General features: G+C 57.5%; 2 protein-coding genes across 4 annotated transcripts; one reads left to right on the forward strand and one right to left on the reverse strand.

Moving 5' to 3' along the window:
• Window positions 1-590: 590 nt before the first annotated feature.
• CHAF1A (chromatin assembly factor 1 subunit A) lies at window positions 591-14613 on the forward strand. Of its 3 annotated transcripts, none has more exons than XM_066205693.1 (15): window positions 591-712; window positions 1304-1354; window positions 1525-2315; window positions 4050-4106; window positions 5908-6149; window positions 6623-6683; window positions 7108-7176; window positions 7530-7753; window positions 7884-8052; window positions 8216-8296; window positions 8374-8463; window positions 8710-8971; window positions 9848-10311; window positions 12949-13036; window positions 14292-14613. In XM_066205693.1, the coding sequence occupies exons 2-15, from the start codon at window positions 1306-1308 to the stop codon at window positions 14369-14371; spliced, it is 2727 nt and encodes a 908-aa protein (XP_066061790.1). In that variant the 5' UTR covers window positions 591-712; window positions 1304-1305; the 3' UTR covers window positions 14372-14613. The 3 variants fall into 3 exon arrangements, with proteins under 3 accessions (XP_066061790.1, XP_066061791.1, XP_066061792.1); XM_066205695.1 differs by having other exon boundaries at window positions 593-712; window positions 9848-10094; window positions 14292-14378; XM_066205694.1 differs by lacking the exon at window positions 12949-13036.
• Window positions 14614-15236: 623 nt separating this feature from the next.
• On the reverse strand, window positions 15237-20053 carry UBXN6 (UBX domain protein 6). Its single transcript, XM_066205735.1, has 11 exons — window positions 19826-20053; window positions 19408-19565; window positions 19129-19190; window positions 18865-18987; window positions 18542-18639; window positions 18146-18221; window positions 17976-18060; window positions 17547-17766; window positions 17337-17467; window positions 16585-16730; window positions 15237-15728 (listed from the first exon to the last, which is right to left on the reverse strand). Exons 1-11 carry the CDS (start codon window positions 19906-19908, stop codon window positions 15603-15605), a joined length of 1308 nt encoding a protein of 435 aa, XP_066061832.1. The 5' UTR covers window positions 19909-20053; the 3' UTR covers window positions 15237-15602.
• Between the last annotated feature and the right edge of the window lie 1522 nt (window positions 20054-21575).

Consider the following 21575-nt stretch of genomic DNA (forward strand, 5'->3'; position numbering starts at 1 on the left):
GGCGCGGCCGTGTCTGTCCCCGGAGGGAGCCGGACCGCCCGCGGGGAGCGGCCGCGTGTGAGACGCGGGGACAGCCGGGCCGGGCCCCGCCGCGCTTCTGGGGGGAAATGGGGCCACGGACACTCCGAATGGAGAACTACGACTCCCAGGACCGCTCGCGACAGCGGCCGCGCCTGCGCCTGGCGCCCGCGGGCGCTAATTGGCCGCCGGTGCCGCCGCCATTTCGCGCGTTGGCTCAAGGCCCGTAGTGGCGCGGCGGGCAGCAGTGCTGGCTCCGGCCCCTCCGCCCGGTGCCGCGGACACGCCGGGCCAGGGACCGGCCCGCTGCGGTCCCGTTCCCGCCCGGTGAACGGGCCGGCCCCGGGCCCGGGGGCGATCACCCCGCGGCACCCCGCCGGGCCTCTACAAAGCCACCCAATCGGCGCCCGCAGCGCGCCGGATTGACAGCCCGCTCCGCGAATCAGCGGCGCCCGCGGCCGCAGCTAATCGGAAGGCGAGACGCAGCGGGGAGTGCGGCCGGGCGGGTCACGTGGGTCGCGCTCGGCCAATCAGCGCGGCGGGACGCGGGGTCGCCCCGGCTCCCGCCAAGTACGAGCGGGACGGGCCGGGCGGGAGCGGGGCCGGGAGCGGCGGGGGCTGCGCGGGCCGGGCCGCCTCGGGTTCGGCCGCCGCCGCCCGGCACCGCCGCCAGCCGCGCCGCCCGCCGCCTCAGGTAGGGCCGGGCCGGGGGGTGCGGGGCGGCCGGGGCGCGAGGTGTTTCCGGCGGCGGTTGGGCCGCGGGGTGCGCGGGGCCTGCCCGGGGTAACAAAGGAGGCGCCGGAGCCGCCGCCGCGCCCCGGGGCTGGGCCCGGGCCCGCCCCGCAACCTCACGCGGGGAGTCACGGAGCGGTTGGGGTGGGGGGGGATCTAGAAGCCCACCCCATCCCACCCCTGCCATGGCAGCGACGCCTCCCGCTGTCCCGGGGCGCCCCAGCCCGGCCTGGGGCACTGCCGGGGATCCCGGCGCGGCCACCGCTGCTCTGGCCACCTGTGCCGGGGCCTGCCCGCCCTCACAGCCAGGAGTTTCCTCCTCACAGCTTGTCCCCACACTCCTGGGGACATCCCTGCTCAGCCCAGCGAGGGGACACTGTGGCTGCTGGGGCCCGCTGTGTGCGGGGTTCCTTGGCCTGGGGGTGACGGTGGGACCCCTTTGTCCCCCCTCAGCGGCCCGGGGGGAGCTGCTGGGCTCTGCCTCGGCCGTGCCAGGGAGGCAGCAGCTCGCTGGGAACAGCCACGGGTGTTGATTTGTTGATTTCTCCCGTAGCCATGGAGTGCAGAGGCAAAGCTGCTGCTCCTCCGCGGAAGCTCGTCCAAGGTAAGGCAGTGTCTCTCATCCAGCACCGTTTTCTCACCTGATTTTGTGGAATACGTTGGCTTGGCTGTGGTTAAACCATCTCTAAGTGGCTCATCTCAGTCTTGTGCATCCAAATGAATAAAATCCTTTAATGTTTCCTGTCGCTGAGTAACTTGGTGTTCCTGTTGCAGCTCGGCTGCCCTTCAAGCGCCTCAATCCTGTGCCAAAGGAAAAACTCGACGTGGATTCAGAAGTCAAAAAGGTCAAGAGCTCCCCAGGTGCTTTTGTTCCGAGCAAGGATCCCTCCCTGGATGCCTCCGGGGCCTCCCTGGACAATGTGGAGAACAACTGCCAGCTGGGCTCCGACGGGAATTTGACTCCAAAACTGGTGAACGGGAAGGGTCCCTTGGACCATTTTGTCCAGAAAACCCCAGGAGGTGACACGAGTGACCCTGGGGACGTTCCTGACCCCTCCAAGGGCTCTGGCCACGGACTGGGGGACGGCACGGAGCGGGGGGATGCGGATTCCAGAGCTGCTGTGACCAACTGCACGACAGGAAAAGAGCTGAGCTGCCTGAGCTCCCGGCAGAGCAGCCCAGCAGGAGACTGCAGGGACACCGAGGGGCCCCGTGCAGCCCCCGCAGCCCAGGCAGAGCAGGATCCAGGAGCTGGGACCCAGCCGCGCTCCGGCCTCGCCGCCTGCAGGGACGGGGCGGGCAGGAAGGGAGAACTGAAGGATTTGCTCTTTGAGGGGAAGGTGCCCGTGGTGCTGCTGGAGGACATCATGACGCTGAAATCCCCCCAGGTGGCCTCTCTGGACGGCAGTGCCACCTCAGGGAACGAGGCCCTGGAGTCGTCCCACGAGGGGGACTCGGGGCTGAGCCGCTCCTCGCTGAGCTCCGCGAGCTCGCCCGAGCTGCTGCTCCTGCCGCAGCCCCGCAGGAGCAGCGGCCCCTTGGCTGCCTCCACGCCTGCCAGGAAGGTTGGTCTGCCCTGCTGGGGCACGGGGGCTGCTGTGGTGCGGCCTTTGGGGCCCTGGGGCGGTGGGGAAGGGGATGAGGAGGGTAGGAAAGGTGGTGCTGGTTAAACGCTGAGTTGTTGCACTTTGGGGTCTTTAAATCCTACAGCTAAAGGGATTTTATCCTCCCTGGTTCTGGCTGCTGCTGGATTTGCGTTTCCTTCGTGAAATGCCCGCTTGGTGTTTTGGTAACAGCATCCAGGAGCATGTTCTTGAACCAGAGCAAGAGTTCTGTGCTTTAGGTGCTGTTCCCCAAGCTCTGTTCACCCTCCGGAGGCTGCTGTGGTTCCTGGGAGGATGTTCCCCCAGCACAGCCAGTGCAGAGCTTTTCCAGCTCTCAATTTCTGCAGCTGCCATGGAGAAGCTCTGGCCCAGAGCAGCTGTGGCTGCCTCACCCCTGGCAGTGTCCCAGGCCAGGCTGGTGGGGACTGGAGCACCCTGGGACAGTGGCAGGTGTCGCATGGCAGGGGCGGCACTGGGTGGGCTTTGAGGTCCCTCCCAACCCAAACCATCCTGGGATTCCACATAAAAGCTCTGGATTAGGGGGTTTTGATCACCCGAGTTTCAGTTGAGCGGCTCTGCTTCAGCAGGACACCCCCCAAACACGCTGATTTTTGGGGCAGTTTTGGCAGAGAAGCTTCCCAGGGCAGCAGCGTGGGCTGGAGCACCGCGGGGATGGTTCTCCCAGCCCTTCTGTCGTGTTTATCAGGTCAAACCATCAGTTCCTCCTGTGTGAAAACTCCCAGTCTTCCATCTCTAGAACAAACAGACACACTCGGGCAGGCGTGAAGTATTTCCAGTGTAGCAGAAGAACAGAAAGTTCTGGTGCAACCCAGTACTGCCAGTGGGGCTGGGTTTGCTCGTGTGCTGCTCCCCAAAACCAGGGTCTGCTCCCCAAGCCAGGAGTCCTGGCAGGTTTGTTTTCCTGGGAGGAAACCGCTCCCGAGGAGCTTGAGTCACTTGACAGAACTCCTGTTTTACAGCAGATAAATATAGAAAATAAAGCAGTTGGGCTGTGTTAGCCTGTTAATCACAATTTCAATGTGATGCTGTGAATGGCAGCAGGAGGAGGAGGGGGCATCCAGTAAACCAAGTCACAGCGTGCTGAAATATTGACAAACTAGGCCTTTAACCAGCCTGTGGACAGTGATCTTAAGCATAAAACACCCTTTTCTTCCCCCCCTATAAACAAAAGATAAATGAGAAGTGTGCCCTGTTTGGAATTTAGGGTCAGTGAGCTGTTACTGGGGGAAGATCAAGTGCACTGTGATGACAAGGAGAAACAGTGTTCAGATGTGGAAAACTGTCCTTGTAGTCATGAAGTTACAGCTAAATATCACAGCAAGATAGATGGCTGAAGAAAAAACTCCCAAAAAACCCCAAATAAACCTAAGTTTAGCTGGAAGTGACTTTGCCATATTGAAATGTCCCCCGGGTGCTGTGCAGGTGATGTTCCCAAAATGATCCTGAGGGGACCAGAGGGGTTTGTCCATGGGGAGGATTTCATGGAACAGGAGCCCCGGGGTGGATCCAGGCTGGGATGGAAGTGGGGAGGTTGGAGATGCCTGAGGTGTGTCCCCATTCCCTGCTCTGGGGGATTTGGAGTGTCTGCATGTGATCTGCAGCACAACCTGGTGTCACCCAGGCTGGAAAGGGAGCACCGGGATCTCCTCTAAAACTTGCATTTTGTAATTCCAGGTACCTCAGAAATTCCACAGAAGTTCAGCAGAGAAGGAGAAGCTGAGATTGCAAAGAGTAAGAGGCATTTCCCTGGCACCCAAACCTCCCCTGAGCAGCCTTTGCTTTTCTCTCAGCCCAGCTGGAACATCTCTTTTGCCATTTTCCCTCACCCTGGGGAGCGTGGAAGAACCTTTAATGCAGGCAGTTAAAGTGCTTGGCCCTTTCCAAAGCTCCTGGATGGAGCCGTGGGTGCATTTGGGGCTCTCTGGGAAGAGACTGGAAAGGTTTCAAGCCCAGAATGTTGGTTCTGTTTTCATTAATCCACGAGACAAGTGGGGGCACTGTGTCTGTGGCATCCCTGAGAATGTCACCACTGGATGCCACCACTGGGAATGCTCAAGCTCCAGGTTCTGTTTGCTTGGATGCAGCTCCTCAGGAAACTCTCCTCATCCTGCTGCCACTCAGGGAATGCTGGATTTGGAGGAGGCTGAGGGGTCACTGGGGTTTTGAATGCACGAACGGGGCTTTTTGGGGTTGTTTCATCTGCCCCTGGGGAGGTTTGTGCTCAGGAATTCTCTCGGGGGCTTGTTTATAAACTTGTGTGTTTTATGTAAGTTGTAGCTGGTAAACCTCCTTGCTTTTTTTCCCAGTGCCCCCATATAGAATTCCAATCTGTTGTTTTCTTCCCCTTCTATAGCTGCGTTAAAAATAGCAGGGATGGGAGGGAAGTGGAAGCTAAAAATGATGCTGGGGATGAACCAGAGCCACCAGTGAGCTGTCAGCTTCACACCAGCACATTCCATGACTCAGGCTGACAGTGTTGTTTCCCTGCCGTTGGCACCATTTGGCTGGTGGTGGCTTTCTGCAGTTATTTGTGTTGTGACACTGCTCAGGGAGCCTTGATGTTGACGAGGAGAGATGTGAAATCAATAGAAGAAAACTGAAAATACCCAGGGAGGAGTTGGAGTGTCTGGGGAAAGGCAGATCCTCCTCTCCTGGTGACATCACCTGTGCCTGCAGCACAGGAAAGCTCTTCCTCTTTAATTTGACATTTTTTGTCCTTTGTGTCAGCAGAGCCGTGGTGGGAATTGCAGTTGTTTTGGGAGGAAACAGCATGAAAGGCAACACTTGCAATAAAATCTTCCCCCCACTGTTCCCAGAGAGCCCCTTGAGCTCAGGGCCCTGGGGGTGTCTGATGATCCAAAACGGAAGAGAACAGCCTGGACTTTGGAGACTCACACTATCCCCTGAGATCGTGGGATATCCCAGCTTGGGAGGGACCCACAAGGAGCATCAGTCTGGTTTCTGTGGTGGTGGAAACCATCAGAAAATCCCTGTGGGTTTATGATGTCAAACCAGCTCAGATTCACTCGTAGAAGTGACACCGCTGTAGCCCTGTGATGGCACCAAAGCACGAAAGCTTAGCTCAGGAGAAAATATTTTGTAAAGAATCTGAAATCTCCTATTAAATAAGGGAATAATTACGATTTTCTAATTCCCATCTAATTTTCCATAATGCTACTGTGGTAATGTAGATGACTCAATACAAAGCTTCCTTTGATGCTTAGAGGAATGGAAACACTTTTTTTTTTTTTTTTTTTTTTTTTTTTTTTTTTTTTTTTTTTGTTAAGGGAAAAGAATAATTAAAGCTTTCAGAGGAGGCAGCACAAGGAAGCTCAGCTGGCACCAGGGAGCCGTGGATGTGCTCCCACCTGGTTTCCTGGGAAAAGGCTGAGGGTTCCTCCCGTTGCAGGAGGTTTTGTGGTGCAGCAGGTCAAGCAGGGGGCGGGTTTAGTTCCCTCTCAGAGAGGACACGCTGGTTTTGCTCAGGGGTTTGGCACCTGAGCGTCCCTGAGTTGTCCCCTCTGTGCCCCAGGACCAGGAGCGCGCGGACAAGCTCCAGAAGCTGCAGGCGGAGAGGGAGGAGAAGGGGAGGCTGAAGGAAGAGGCAAAAGCTGCGAAAGAACGAGCCAAGGAGGAGGCCAAGAAGAGGAAAGAGGAAGAGAAGGAGCTGAAAGAGAGAGAGAGGAGGGAAAAGAAGGAGAAGGAAGAGAAGGAGAAGGCTGAGAAGCTGCGAGTGAAGGAGGAGAAGCGCAAGGAGAGGCAGGAGGCTCTGGAGTGAGTGCCTGGGCTTGTGCAGCCCCTATGCTCTTTCCTTGCCCTGCCCTCGCCCTCCCAGGGGCTCCAGCAGGGCCTGGGGTGGCTCTGAGATGCTCGAGGGACTCTGTGCCCCTGTCCCAGCAGTGCCTTCTGCTGCTCTGAGCTTCCCCTGCTGACCTGCCTCACCTGTGCTGGCACCGGGCCCTGTTTGTTGAGGAAGTCACCTGTGACTTGGTAATCCCTCAAATCTCCTGGCACCGAGGGAAACTGGAGGCAGCCTATTAACTCTGTGGCTAAAATGGGTCAATATTTGCTCTAGAAGGAATGAACAAAGCCTTCTCTACGCTTAACCAAGCATGGTTCCTGGCTGGACTGACAGATGATCCTCGTGGTGGGGTCTGGGTCAGGGTCTGGGTCTTCCCACCTCTCCCTCAGAGCAAATGAGGAATAAACCCTGGTGGGTGACAATTCACATGGTCTTTGTTTTCAAGGGCAAAACTTGAGGAGAAGAGAAAGAAAGAAGAGGAGAAACGGTTAAAGGAGGAAGAAAAGGTAAAAATGCTTTCTCTGGCTTGTCTCTCAGCTCTTTCTGGGGTGAGATGGTGGTGGCTGGGATGGAGCAGGTCCCTTTGGGATGCAGCCTGTCCCCTCCCCAACCTGCTGGGGCTGCTCCATCCACGTTTTCACCTGTTACCTTCACACCTGTTGGTTCCTTTGCTTTTACCCTCCCAAGTGTTTTCTCTGTGTGTTTCTGGATGCCCACAAGTGAACTCTGCCCTGGCAGTGACACTGGAGCCCTGCCTGTGTCAGGGAGGACAATGAGTGTCCTTGTTGAGTCACAGGAGCTGGTGCCTGCCTGAACTTTGCTTTGTGCCTGGCTGCATTCGAATTGGAGTCATGCATGAGCTCACCTTGAATTCCAGAGCTTTGTCCTGGTTCTCTGTGCTGATGATTTGCATTTGGGTTCTCGTTTCAGCGCATCAATGCACAGAAGGCGGAGATCACCAGGTTCTTCCAGAAACCAAAGACTCCACAGGCCCCCAAGGTGAGGGCTTGCTGTGCCTGTGTGTGTTGGTCTCTCACCCTGATTTCCTCCTCTGCTGCCCCTTACAGCTTCTTAGGTGGTCAAAACATTGGTTTTTTTCCCTTAATTTCCTGCTCTCAGAAGTGTAAAGGATTTTAAGAACAAGGCCAGAGCAGAGACTACAGAAGACATTTGTGGTTGGTTTAGTCAATCCCAGCTCTGCCTGGAAGATCTGCTGGAGTCTTGCACAGGAAGGGCTTAACCTAAATCTTCACTTAACCTAAATCTTCACCTCAACAGCAGGTGTTTCTTGCACGTGTTGGTGCTGCAGTTCTCAGTGTCCATGCCCTGACATCCCTCACTTGGTGTTTCAGACCCTTGCTGGCTCCTGTGGGAAGTTTGCTCCTTTTGAAATCAAGGAGAACATGGTCTTAGCCCCCCTCAGCCGTGTTGCCCTAGACCCAGACTACCTGGAACAGCTGGATAAACTCCTGCACGCCCAGAACGGCGAAGTTTCTTTCCTGAGGGATCTGAAATGTCGTAAACCACGTAAAACCGGGCCCACCTTGGTCAATGACAGCAGTGACAGTGTGAACAGGTCAGTCTGGGGGCTTGCTTTGCCTCTGTTTGTATAAAATGAGCTGCAGAGGGGGTCGACTGGCACTGCAGAGAGGAGGGAAGGCTGGAGCTGTTGCGTGGGGCCTGAGCCCCTTGCCCTGTGTTCCCAGTGACGTGGTGGTGGTGGATAACTGCCAGACAGACGCTGTTCCTGAGAGGGAGAAGTTTGGCAGGATGAAGCTTCTGCAGTTCAGCGAGAACCACCGCCCGGCCTACTGGGGCACCTGGAACAAGAGAACCCCCCTGATCCGAGCCAGGAATCCGTGGTCCAAGGACACTGTAAGCACCTCAGCCTGCTGGGTTCTGCCCCTCTTTGCGCTTGGCCAAGGCCTCTGCTTCCCTGGGATTTCTGAGCCGTGTCGTTTGCTCAGCCGGGAAAGCCCAGGCTGCGTTTGCGGCTGTGCCCTCCAGTGATGGACAGAAATGTTGGCATTTCTTGCAGAAGCTGCTGGACTATGAAGTGGACAGTGATGAGGAGTGGGAGGAGGAGGAGCCAGGGGAAAGTCTCTCCCATAGTGAAGAGGTGAGGATCCTGCACTGCTGCAAGAATCAGGAGCCGCTTGCGCTTGGCAGAGTAACTCCTAATCCATTTCTCTGCAGGATGACGAAGAGGAGGGAGAGGATGAGGATGAGGACGATGGGTTTTTTGTACCCCATGGGTACCTATCTGAAGATGAAGGTGTGACAGAGGTAAGGCAGCTGGGTGTCCCTGAGTTCCCATCTCTGTGGCAGTGAACTGTTAATGTCAATACTGGCAGGGGAGGGAAGCTCGTGGTGCTGGCAGGGCTGGGCTCCCTCAGCCTGCACGGTTCAGGAGCCCTGTGTGCCTCAGGGAACACCAGGCAGAGCTGGCTTTAAAAAGCTCTTTTTTTGGTTGTTTGGTTGGTTTTGTTCCTGGCATGGGTGTAACGAGCCCTTTGTCCCCTGTGGCTGCAGGAGTGTGACCCAGAGAACCAGAAGGTTCGTCAGAAACTGAAAGCAAAGGAGTGGGATGAGCTGATAGCCAAGGGGAAGAGGTTCCACGTGCTCCAGCCTGTGAAGATTGGCTGTGTCTGGGAAAGGGCAGCAAAGGACACCAGCACCAGCACGGACCTGAAGGTGCTGCAGCAGTTCACAGCCTGTGTCCTGGAGCCACCCGTGCCAGAGGAAGAGCAGCAGACACAGAAATGTGGCAAAAAAAGAGCAAAAGATCAGCAAAGTAAGACCTGAAGGGCTAAACAGTGCTTCCACACTGTTGTACTCTGCTTTGGAGGGGGATTATGGAGGGTTGAGTTCAGAATGACCTGTTTGTGACAAGTCTGGAATCCAAGGAATCTCTGAGAGCTCTTGGAAAGGAGTTTTCTGGCAGTGCCTCTCCAAAAAGTCTTGCTCTGGGCAATCTAGGAAATAAAGCCAACCAGACTTGAGCAGGCTCAGACTGAGGATGGGTTTGAGCCTGTTTATTGTTTGGGGGAAAGGGTTTGGTTTCTGTGTTGGGTTCCTGTGAGCTTTTCCTGCACCTGATAAACACAAGGACGTGAATAACTCACATCAAGGCCAAACAGGGGGTGAGGATTTCACTCCAGGGTGGTGTTATCATTGGGGGTGAGTTTTCTACATCCAATTTAGCTGCTGTCACAATGATGGAATCCCAGAGTGGTTTGGGTTGGGAGTGACCTCAAAGATCATCCCGTTCCTGCCATGGGCAGGGGACACCTTCCACTTGTTCCAAGCCCCATCCCACCTGGCCTTGGAGCTTTTCAGGGATGGGGCAGCCCCAGCTCTAGAATCAACGCTGCTGTTTTCCCTGTCTGGGGTGACCGGTGCTGATTTACATCCCCCATAATTTATGATTAATTTATGTTGGCTTTCCCAAAAAAATCAACGCTGCTGTTCTCCCTCTCTGGGGTGACCATTCCTGATTGATGTCCCCCATAATTTATGATTAATTTATGTTGGCTTTCTGAAAACATCAGCGCTGCTGTTCTCCCCGTCTGGGGTGACTGTTCTGATTTACATCCCCCGTAATCTATGAGGATGCACGTTGGCTTTCCCAACCTTTAACCCACGCTGTTCCCCCCTTTCCCCCCCTCAGTCCTGGCCCACCTGCTGCCCCTGCTGCACGGGAACGTGCACGGCAGCAAGGTGATCATCCAGGAGTTCCAGGAGTGCTGCCGCCGCGGCCGCTTCAGCGACGTCACCGAGGGCGGCGGCGACGGGAGCCCCCCCGAGGCGCAGCCCCCTCCCGGCGAGGACAGCGGCGTCCCCTCCAAGGCCAGGCTCAAGAGGATCATCTCGGAGAGCTCGGTGTACGAGAAGAGGCCCGAGTTCAGGATGTGCTGGTACGTGCACGCCGAGGTGCTGCGCAGCTTCGGGCACGAGCAGCTGCCCGTGCCCTGCCAGTGGAGCTACGTCACCCAGGTGCCCTGCACGGGCAGGGAGGAGGGGACGGGGCCAGGCCTGGCTGTCCCCCAGCCCACGCCCCCAGCAGCCAAGAGGAAGGCCATGGCCAGCATGTCCATCACCAAGTTCATGAAGAGACCTCGGGATGCTGAGCAGGTGAGTTCCTGGAGGGGTGCTGTGCCCCAGGGAGGTGGGCTGGAGGGGTGGGTTGTACCCTGGAGTGCCCCAGGTAGCCACAGCCACTGTCCTGCACACCAGAAAACCCTTTTTTATGGGGAAAGAAGTGAAATGATGGGACTAAAGAGATGGGTTCCTTTTGTGCGTCTGCAGCTTGGACTCTCTGTTCCATTTGAAACGTTGCTCTCCTGCTGTTCTTCCATTCTCTGCTATTTGGCAGTGATTGCATCCAAGCTGTGAATAGTTTGAGAGTCTGCTTGGCCTTGGTTTTACAGCTGTGTGTAATTTGTGTGCAGGTTTTATGTGTGCCTGTGGCTGCCAGATGTACAGCCCGAGCTGATGACTTACAGCAGTTGCATGTGAACGGATTAAATGTGGTTCCCGAGTGCTTTACAGACAGCCCAGGGCAGTCTGTAAAGGCTCCAGCTCGTCCTGGCACACGTGAAACTGGATTTCAAGAGCTGGTTTAAAAATACAATCATTCCTGGGGACAAAACGAGATGGAGTTGCAGTGGTTGCTGCTTGGGAGCTGTGTTGTGGTTTTCCTGTTGTTGCTTCTGCTTTTCAGGGCGACCACAGGTAGTGCTGGAGCCCAACCATGGCTGAAAAATGGGATCATGGAATTCCAGGATGGTTTGGCTTGGAAGGGAACCTCAAATCCCACCCAGTGCCACCCCCTGCCATTGGCAGGGACACCTTCCCCTGTCCCTTGGGGCTCCAGCCAGGGATCCAGGGGCAGCCACAGCTGCTCTGGGAATTCCAGCCCAGTCCCTCACCTCCCTTACAGGGAGGAATTCCTTCCCAGTATCCCATCCAAGCCTTCCCCTGGCCGTGGGGAGCCATTCCCTGTGTCCTATCTCTCCATCCCTTGTCTGAATCTCTCTCCACATTTCCACAGTTGGTCCCCACAAAGCTTGGGGTGCTCTGCTGAGGCTTTGGCTGCTGGAACTTGGGGTTGTCACCCTTTTGCTTCCAGTCCCAGGGGCAGGGCAGGGTTTGAAATCCCTGCCAGTGGATTTATTCCTCCTTCCCTGTGCTCCAGGTTGGGAAAGAGCCCCAGAAATGGTTTGGGTTGGGAGGGACCTGAGAGCTCATCTCGTTCCACCCCCTCCCATGGACCCACAGATGAGGCTTTTGATGCTTTTTATGCTTTGCCTTCCCAATTTATTCTTGGCTTTTTTGGCTTTTCTACTGAAAAAAAGCTCAGCATTCAGGTATTGATAGAGATCAGAGACTTGTGAGAAGCTGTTCAGCCCCCAAACTCCATCTGCTTGGGTTTTTTCTTGTGCACTAAATAAAGGCAGAGATAAAAGTCTCTGCTTGGCACCCACTGGAAATTCAGCTTATAAGGGAGCAGAAATAGCAAAACAAAGGCTTTTAGGAGAATTACATCACCAGCCTGAATGCTTCAAAGCCTCTCAGAGCTGTGCTGGGGAGGTGCAGCTCCGAGCAGAGGTGTCACAGCCCCAGAGGTCTTTTCATTGCCGATGTCTCAATCAGCCCAGCTCGGGTTTTAAGGTCCCAGCCTACCTGTGGAGCCGGGCTGGGAGGGCAGGGCTGCCACATTCCTGCCCTGGCACGTGTTCCTCTGCTGGGAGCCTCACACCAGGGCTCCTGTGAGTAAAGGTGCTCTTACATAAGCCGTGGGGAGAGAAACGCGGTGCTGAAGTGGGCAGTACCTGCCCACGTGTAGGAGGGATTTAATCTGGGAACTGGGACTTTGTTGGAAGATGTAAATTGAAAATTTCTTGGCTTGGAACAGTTTTTTAGGGGATGGGGCCCAGGATTTTCATTCCAGTCCCTGCTGAAAGGAGAAAAACCCTCAACAGACCCTCAGAGCTGGGCAGCTTAGGTTTGTGTCACTCCTTGGGCTCCGTGTTCTCCCTTCAAAATGGGGAATTTGGGCTTTTGCCATGGCAGGAAACCTGGGCAGCAAGGGAAGAGCTGCCGGCACTCCCTGAATAAAAGCTGATTGGCAAAGATGAGGAGGAGTCGGGAGAGAGCAGGGCCCAAACTTGACAAGCAGCAGTAATTCTCCATCTTCGGAAGGGAGAGAACATCCAGAGGGGCTCAGGAGGGACCCTGTGGCTCTGCACAAGTTCCTGAGAGGAGGGGACAGCTCCACTCCCAGGGGACAGCAGGACAAGAGGGAACAGCCTCAGGCTGCACATGGGGGGGTTCAGGCTGGAGGTTTAGGGAACATTCCTTCACCCAAAGGATGGCCCAGCCCTGGCACGGCTGCCCAGGGTCCCGCCCCTGCAGGACGGGGATGTGGCACTTGGGGACACGGGCAGTGGTGGCCTTGGCAGTGCTGGGGAACAGCTGGACTCGCTGAGCTGTGTGAGCCTGTGACTCCCTGAAAACAGCAAACAGAGGGGGAAGAGATTTCCTTTGCACCAGCCCGGGCTGCTCCGCACCTCGTGTCACAGCGAGGGACCCCGGGGCAGGAGCTTGGCCTGGTTCCCTCTGCCTGTGCCACTGCAGATCAGGACTTGTCACCAGTCAGGGGCTCTGGGAGCTGGAAGTGCAGGTTTTCCTGCCCTCCAGATGTGCCCAGCTGCTGCCTGCGGCAGGTCTCCCCCTTGTGACTCACCCCCGGTCCCTGTTCCCCTCAAGGCTGCAGACATGGATGGGTTTCAGGCAGACACCGAGGAAGATGAGGAGGATGACGACTGCATGATTGTGGACGTGCTGCCAGGAAAAGGTGGGCAGGGAAATGGGTGCCAGCTCTTGGCACACTCCCCCAGGGGAGCAGGAGCTCTGCGAGCTGAACTTGGGGTCTTCTGCCCCTTCTTCACCATTCTTTGAGCTTTCCTTTCTACAGATATTTTACCCTAGATACTCCTGCTTTTTTAACCTTTTTTTCAAAGAGGCTTCTTTGCTATTTCTGGCCTTCTCTAAGCTGCTCTTGCCTTTTCTGCCCTCCTTTTCCCTCCCACTGCCTCAGTGGCACGGAGCCCTTGTGAGCAGCCAGCGATACCTGCTTGTTTCCGGGGGTACAGGTGAGCACGAGGGAAATCCTGGGAATATTGCTGCTCCCTGGGGCGTGCAGAGCCCTTCCAGGCCTGGCAGGGTCTGGCTTCCCACCCCTCAAAGGTGCCAATTGTCTGAAGGAAAACAGCACCAGGGAGCAGCTTTGCTCCACAAGCTGTGCAGTTCCTGTGTTTGTGTCCCAGTTATCCCTTGGGAAAGGGGCTTCCAAGCCCCTCTGCCGCAGCCTCTCCTCCCAGGCTGCGCTGGGCTGAGGGTGAGGAGCAGCTCCTTTCATCTCCAGGAGCTTTTGGCCGTGATCACACAGATCAGTGGGCTGACTCCAGGCACGTGCTGTGCTTTCCAGAGCCCTGGGCTCTTTTCTTCCTGCCCACAGTGGAGCTCTCCCAACCTGCGCTGAGCAAAGCGGGTTTGTGTTGGGCGGCTCCTCTGGGAGATAAGGGCTCGTGCACAGAAATTCTGTCGTGTTTGACCCATTCCAGGCGTTATCAGGGCTCTCCTTCCCCTCTGAGCTCCTCTCAGCTCCCAAAACGGGCAGTGGGACTGCCTGACAAGGAGCCTGGCTTTAATCTTAAGCTTCTTTTGCTTATTACCAGGCTCTGAGATGAAAACCTCGCCTCGGGTTTGTCACCTCTTGTTCTGAGGGTGCCACTGAGCAGCTTCCCTCCCTCAGGCTCTGCTGACACACGGGCAGCTCTATTTGTTCGGCTCTGCCCGACTCCAAAGCGCTGAAAAGATTATGAAAATCCTTTTTGTGGTTGAAGTGATTTTTTTTTTTTTATTCTGGATTGGTGATGTTAAATACGAAGCCAGTATTGAAACCAGTTTTTTTAAACAGTGTTGAAAAGGAGACTCACACCAGATGCAGGAAGCTAAGACAGATCAAACACAAAGTAGTTGAATTCTACTGGATTAACGAGAATATTTATAAAAACAAAACAAACCCAACACATTCTTCTCCTTTGCAGGTTCTACAGGTTCAGAATCCAGTGGCACAAGAGCTTCTCACCAGGACAGCAGCATGGTCAGCCCATCTAATACAATTTGAGACTTAAATGCCTACTAACTCCTCTGTATGTATGTAGAACAAGCTAGGAAATTTTTAAACCTTGTGTATCTTTGACCAAGATACTTGAAAGTATTCCACATTTCTTGTAAAGAGAAGACAGCACTTTGTTCTGCTTCAGACCAGATGGAAGCTTAAATTTTTAGTTTTAGCTTTTTAGCTTTTTTTTTTTTTTAAATACTGCTTATTAATCTGTCCTTAATAAAGCATTATTGAAATTTTGATACTTCTTTGTAATGGAAGGTATCTAAGTTATCTCTAGAAGTAGCTGAGGGCTTTTGGAATAAGCTTATTGTGATGCCACTGGGGAATGACTGTTCATAATGTACAGCGTGGCCTTGGGTATAAATGATGTACAATTATATATGAATTTATGCTCTTGTACCATCCTGTTTGTGGTCTTACTTGCTCCAGAGAACAGCAGCAGGGCTTTACCTTTGGGAAAGGTAAAATGCATCGTTTCTCTTATTTTGGGACAGGCTGGACAGGTCAGGGCTAGATTCTCAGTCTCTTGTCTGCGTCAGAGCCTGGGCTCTGTCCTACAGGGAAACTTTGAGGAATGAAAGGAGTGAGCTGGCACCAAGCTTGGTGATACACAGGACAAACCTGCTGGGGCTTTCAGCTTTTCATGACTGGTGAGTTATGAATTAGTTCTCTAAAGGATTGTCTGTAACCGGAGGTTTATTCCCTCCCGCGGGGCAGCAGCAGCAGCTGTTCCCTGCTGTCACTCTCTGGTCTGTGGAGGGACAAGGGGGTGATGCTGCCCCAGTAACACCAGCGCCAGACTGGTTTGGCATCTCAGACCTACAGCAACAATGCAATTCAAACAACCGGGGTCAGAACCGAGTCATTAAATAATTCCATTTAATCAGACTAAGTGTAACTTTATCCAAATAGCTTCTCTCCAACAGGAGTTACAGTGCACACAGAAGCAGGAGGGGAAGCTGAGCTCTAAACCCAGCCCCAGAGCCAGGCTCAGGTTGGTAATCCAGCCTAACAGCCCCTAATCCCTGCTCCACCACCTCCTTGGGAACACCTCAGGCAGTCCCTGCTCCAGTCTGGTGCCGAGAGCTGCTGGCAGCAGCCACGGGGAGAGGCCAGAGCCCCTCTGCAGAGCTCTACCAGCACCACCAGAGCCCACCGAGCTCCACCAGCCTCGGGAAAAGGAGGGACGAGTCCAAAGCCAGCAGCGCTGGAGGCACGGCCCTTTATTTCAGGAGAGGGTCCGGGCGCCGTCCAGCAGCTCGGGCCGGAGGGGACAGCGCCGCTCCTCCGCCGCCGCCTCCACGTCGGCCATCACCGCGGCATCCCAGGCCAGGCTGAGCAGGGCCGAGGGCACCTGGGCACCACAGGGACGGGCACTGCCCTGAGCAGGGCCAGGACACGGTGTGCCACCCCAGGGAGCCACAGCCCGGCCAGGCCCGCCCCTGCCCCCTGCCTGGACCGGGGATCCACAGCCCATCAATCCCACCCCTGCCTGGACCGGGGATCCACAGCCCATCAATCCCACCCCTGCCTGGACCGGGGATCCACAGCCCATCAATCCCACCCCTGCCTGGACCGGGGATCCACAGCCCATCAATCCCACCCCTGCCTGGACCAGGGATCCGCAGCCCATCAATCCCACCCCTGCCTGGACCGGGGATCCACAGCCCATCAATCCCACCCCTGCCTGGACCGGGGATCCACAGCCCATCAATCCCACCCCTGCCTGGACCGGGGATCCACAGCCCATCAATTCCACCCCTGCCTGGGCCAGGGACACCTCCTGCTGCCCCCAGGTTGCTGCACCCTGGCCTCGGGCGTTGGGGCAGCCACAGCTGCTCTGTGCCCCTGGGGTTTAGAACACGCTGTGTGCGTCCACAGACCTGGAACTGCCCAAACTGAGAAGGGCAAGGCTGGATTCTGCAAGCAGTTCCTGCTTTGGGCTTTCTGTTCATGCCCTCCCTCACCATCGCTGCCTTCCCTCATTCCCAGCTCCTGACAGCTGCTCTGTGCTCCAGAGGACCCAGCACAGCTCCACACCTCACAGACCCCAAGCAGTTACTGCTTTGTTTGTGCTTAAAATGAGGGCTCAGAGCACAACCTGGGGCTCTGAAAGGACTCGAACTTCTCCCCCAGCTCCGAGCAGCAGAAGACTGACAGCCTCAAGATGCTCTGGAAGGGACCAATAATCTTTTTTTTTTTTCACTCACCAACCCACATTCATTGAAGGCCAAGTTCTCATCAGTCAGTTTGAGACCTCCAGGTCCCAGGAGCTCAAAGGGCAGCCAGTCATCTCTGAGTGCTTCTCTCACAAAGTTGTAGAGCACAGATACTGATTCTCGGGCATAAAAAGTCCCTGCCATGAGAAAACAAGGTGAGAGAGTCTGGCATTTACCAAAATCTAACCTTTTGTGGTCGGTTCCATGGGGCTTCACCCACTGATGCTGACTTGATCAACGACTTCCCTGACACACAGCCAGCCTGATTTAACTGAAAACTATAAAAGCAGAATCCCCAAAGAAAAATACTCAATTGTTGGGACCCCCTGCCAGCCTGTAACAAAGAGCTGGGAAAGCCTGAAATGATTTCCAGAGTTCTACTGGAAAGTTTGAAGAGGATTTATGCTGTTGTACAGTCTGACATCACACAGGCAGCCTCACGCTGGCTGCTGTCACACACTGATCTAATGAGTCCAGCTTGTTTCCAGAGGCCTGGGAAGAGCAGACTTTAATTAATGATGCCTTGAGATTCCTCCCTCTCTGTCCAATCCTGGCTTAAAGCCCCAGCCCCGAGCAGGGGCAGGGTTTGGAGATGGGAAGAGTTCCTGGAGAAACGTTACCCCACTGTGATTTTGGGGGGCTCTATTGCACCAGCTGCACTCAGCACCTCCTGTTCCCCACTACACGTCCCCTCCTCGGAAGCTTCTGGAGGTGCCCCAGGAAGGCTGAGGAGCCTGTTTTACCTTGGAGGATGTACCCGTCGGGGAAGCGCACCCGGAGCAGGGTGTAGTTGTACTTCCTCATCTCCCTCTGCTCCTCCTTCTCACGCATGGCCCTGGTCCTCAGCATCGCCGCCTTCTCCACCGCCTCCGTCCTGCGGGGACAGACCCTTGTAGCCCCCCGGGAGAGAGCCAGGAGCTCCTGGCTGCCGTCCCCCGGCCCCGCTGCCCCACCGGAGCCGCTGCTCCCGGCGCAGCTCCTCGGCAGTCAGGCTGAAGAAGTCGTTGGGCAGCTCGAAGCGCGCGGCCGCGGGCGACGGCCGGAACACGGTGAGCTGCCGGTGCAGCTGCGCCCGCACGGGCTCCGAGCTCAGCAGCTGCTCCCTGCGCTCCTTCAGCTCCTCCAACCTGCTCAGCATCTCCTCCCTCAGCACGTAGAACTCCTCCGTGGTCTCTGCAAGGACAAACACGGGGCGTGGGGCTCTTGGTCTTCAGGGCAGTGACACACAAGGGCCAGTAGTCTCTGGGAAAATGTCACGGCCCGACAAGGAATGTGCAGGCTCGGAGGGTGTTTTTGTTCCAGCCTTGGAGTAATGAGCTCTGTGGAGCTGTCAGCGGGCAGAGCTGCCCCCCAGCACCCCCCAAAGCGCCGTCAGTTCTTGCCTTGTCCTGGAACAGGCAGCGTTTTTGTCTCAAACCCCACAGCCTGGAAAAATTTGTGTGTCCCTTCCAAGCAGCTTATCCTTTCCTGGAAGAAAAGGACAGAATTTAGATGGAGTTTGCTCCAAGCAAGGGCTTCCCGAGGCTGAGCAGCTGCGGGAGTCTGAGCTCACCTGAAACACCTTGTTCTGCAGTTTGATTTTCCGGTATTTCTCCTCCTCTGGATGGAGGTAAATGTTATCCAGGTACCTGCAGGAAGAGGAACGCACTGCCTGGATCAAAGCACTCCAAGGTCAGAGAGGAAACAGAGACCTCACAGTATTTCTCACAGAGAAAAAAAAGCTGAGAAACCCCGGAAAATAAAATACATCAATGTCAGCAAACAACCTGCAGCTCCCAAACCTCGTGGATCAGTGGGACCAACCCCTCCAGGATGCTGACATCAAGTCAACTGACAAATTGGGTGGTTCAGGAGCTCAGTTTTCTTCCAAAAAAAGACTTTGCCAAAAGCAGAGCAAGGAAATGCACCAGGGAAGGGACGAGCTGCCCGTGCCCTCAGTGACACTCACTTGGCCATGGTCTCCACGCACGCCCGGACCTTCTCCCGGTCCTTGTTGAAGGTCTGGATCTCCATGATGGAAGCAGCCACCGGGTCCACGGAGGAATACTGGCGGAGAGGGAGAGAAGCTGCTCAGGGAGGAGCTGACCCCAGCTCAGCCCAGCTGTTCCCCATTTGCGGGCCCAGGGATGATTTAACAGGTAAAGTGAAATTGTCCTGGGGGGGATTTTACAGGAAGGAGGTGGAGGGTTGGCGAGGTCACTGCTGGAGGGGACCCATGGCACAAAAGGAGTTTGAAGAGGGAAGGGAAGGAGTCTGAAGGGAAGCACTCACTGCCTGGATGGCTTCTCGGAGCTGCTTTTCCTTCTGGTCTTTCCTCACAATGGCACCGGTCAAGGGGCAGATGAAATAAACCCCCGAGACAGAGGGAGCAGCTGCCCCTTCCTCCTCCTGCTCCTGAAGGAGATAAAACCAGGCGCCAAACTGAGCACGGGGAGGTTTGGGGGGGTCATGTGTGTAAATACCCTGGCAGACCCACTCAGGACAGGGAGAGCAGCCCCCGGGGTGCCGAGCAGGGAAGGGCAGCATCTCCCTCACCTCCTCCTCCACGGAGAGCCGCATCTCGCTGGCAGCTGCCTCGGCCATCAGCTCTTTCCTCACTACAACAGACAGACCGCAGCTGGAGTGGAGGCTCAGCGCATTCCAGAGGCTTTAGGGACAGCTCAGCGCCGCCCTGGGAAGCAAACACCTGCCCAGGTGCGGTGTCCCAGCCCAGGGCCGCACATGACCCCGTTTCCCTGACAGATGACCCCATTTCCACGACAGCTGCCCCCAGAACTCCCTGGAGAGCTCCGCGGCCCCCCGGCCCGCTCCTACCCTGGCTCCTGACGGCCTCCTGGGAGGAGCAGGGCGCCTTCCCCTTGGGCCTCAGCTCCAGCCGGGCCAGCGCCGCGGCCGCCGCCCTCTGCGCCTCATCCGTGGGGGCCTGCCGGGGCTTCGGGGCCACCTCGGCCTTCGGCTTCTCCTTGGGGGCCCTGCACGGGGGACACGGGCTCGGTGACCGCTCGCTCGGGCGGTGACAGCCGCGGGCGGGAAGGGGCGCTGGGGCCCGGCGATGCCGCTGACCCCGGCCCCGGGCGGGTACCGGGCCCCGGGCGGGTACCGGGCCCCGGGCGGGTACCGGGCCCAGGGCGGGCGGTACCGGCCGCGGAGGGGCCGCTGGTGCCCGGGGGTGGCGGTACCGGCGCTGGCGTTACCGGAGGGTCCCCCCCCCCCCTCCCACCCCAGCCCGTACCGGGAAGGCTCCGAGAGCTTCTGCCCGGGCCCCGCCGTCTTGAACTTCAGGTCGGCCTTGATCTCCTGGAAGAACTTGCGCATGGCGGTGCTGGGCTGGGACCGGGTCGGGAGCGCCGGGACGGGAACACCGGGACGGGAGCACCGGGACGGGAGCACCGGGATAGACGCACCGGGACGGGACGGGAGCACCGGGACGGGAGCGGGGCCGCCGCGCCCCCCCCGCGCTTCCGGCCCGCCCGCGCCGTCACCGGAACGGGGCGGGACCGGCCCGGGGCGGGGGGGCACGGGACACCGGGAGCACCGGGGACTGCCGGCACCTACGGACCCGTGACAGGCACCTGGGACTCCCTGAGCGGCACCTACGGACCCCAGAGCGGGACCTCCGGACTTCCACAAAGCCCCGGAGGCACCCACGGAGCCCAAACCTGCACCCCCGGAGCGCCCCGGACCCGCACCCGCAGCCCCCACGGAACAGCCTCGGCTCCCGGTGCCCCGGGAGCAGCCCCGGTGCGAGCAGAGCAGGATGGAAGGAGCCCCGGGAGCAGCCCCAGTGTGAGCAGAGCAGGATGGAAGGAGCCCCGGGAGCAGCCCCGGTGTGAGCGGAGCAGGATGGAAGGAGCCTCGGGAGCAGCCCCGGTGTGAGCGGAGCAGGATGGAAGGAGCCCCGGGCAGTCCCGGTGTGAGCGGAGCAGGATGGAAGGAGCCCCGGGAGCAGCCCCGGTGTGAGCGGAGCAGGATGGAAGGAGCCCCGGGAGCAGCCCCGGTGTGAGCGGAGCAGGATGGAAGGAGCCCCGGGAGCAGCCCCGGTGTGAGCGGAGCAGGATGGAAGGAGCCCCGGGCAGTCCCGGTGTGAGCAGAGCAGGATGGAAGGAGCCCCGGGAGCAGTCCCGGTGTGAGCGGAGCAGGATGGAAGGAGCCCCGGGCAGCTCCGGAGCGAACCTCGCCCGGCGCTGGGGCACAGCCGGGGCTGGCGGCGTGTGGAGCGCACGGACGGGGAGCCTCGTGTCCGTCCCGTCCCCCGCGGGCTCCAAACCTGAGCGTGGACACCGTGAACGCACCCCCTGCGCGTGCTGTGCTTTCACGGCGTTTATTTTTATTTCCACGGCTCTGCTCTTGCTCCCCGGCCCCGTGGGACACGGGACACTCCCAGCCGAGGCTGCGGCCCCCGGGATCAGGAGCCCACCCCGAACGGGGGCTGTGCGTTCACCTGTGCACCTGTGGAACAGCCCCTGGCACTGCCCCTCCGCTGGCACCGGCACAGGGACAGAGCCCGGGGACACCCCGGTGGCACCGAGAGCCACAAACACCTGGATGAAGGCTGGACGCACCATCACGCGTGGGAATTATGGACTGAGACACGGATCCGCCCTCCACCGACACCACCGCGGCACAGGAGAGGCTGAGGAGAACATCCAGAGCCCTGAAACTGCTGGGATGCGGCAGAGCTGGGATACAGCACGGCCGGGATGTGGCACAGACCTGGCATATGGCACAGCTGGGATACGGCGAGGCCAGAATACGGCACGGACTGGATATGGCACGGTCAGGATGCAGCATGGAGAGGATACGGCAAGGCCAGGACATGGCACACCAGGGACATGGGACACCAGAGATGTGGCACAGCAGGGACGTGGCACAACAGGGATATGGCAAGGCCAGACATGACACACCAGGGATGTGGCACAGCAGGGACATGGGGCACCAGAGACATGGCACAGCAGGGACGTGGTACAGCATGGATGTGGCAC

Source organism: Chamaea fasciata, unplaced genomic scaffold (assembly GCF_029207755.1).
Source record: "Chamaea fasciata isolate MVZ Bird 193981 ecotype frontalis unplaced genomic scaffold, bChaFas1.0.hap1 SCAF_28, whole genome shotgun sequence".
Classification (NCBI taxonomy): domain Eukaryota; kingdom Metazoa; phylum Chordata; class Aves; order Passeriformes; family Sylviidae; genus Chamaea; species Chamaea fasciata.

Coding starts and splice junctions, on each gene's coding strand:
- UBXN6 (XM_066205735.1), bottom strand. CDS start 19,908: ATGCGCAAGTTCTTCCAGGAGATCAAGGCCGACCTGAAGTTCAAGACG. Junction 19,566..19,825: donor AAGCTCTCGGAGCCTTCCCG/GTACGGGCTGGG, acceptor TCCCCCGTGCAG/GGCCCCCAAGGAGAAGCCGA. Junction 18,222..18,541: donor TGCGTGGAGACCATGGCCAA/GTGAGTGTCACT, acceptor CTCTTCCTGCAG/GTACCTGGATAACATTTACC.
- CHAF1A (XM_066205693.1), top strand. CDS start 1,306: ATGGAGTGCAGAGGCAAAGCTGCTGCTCCTCCGCGGAAGCTCGTCCAA. Junction 8,053..8,215: donor ATCCGTGGTCCAAGGACACT/GTAAGCACCTCA, acceptor CATTTCTTGCAG/AAGCTGCTGGACTATGAAGT. Junction 10,312..12,948: donor GACCTCGGGATGCTGAGCAG/GTGAGTTCCTGG, acceptor GTTCCCCTCAAG/GCTGCAGACATGGATGGGTT.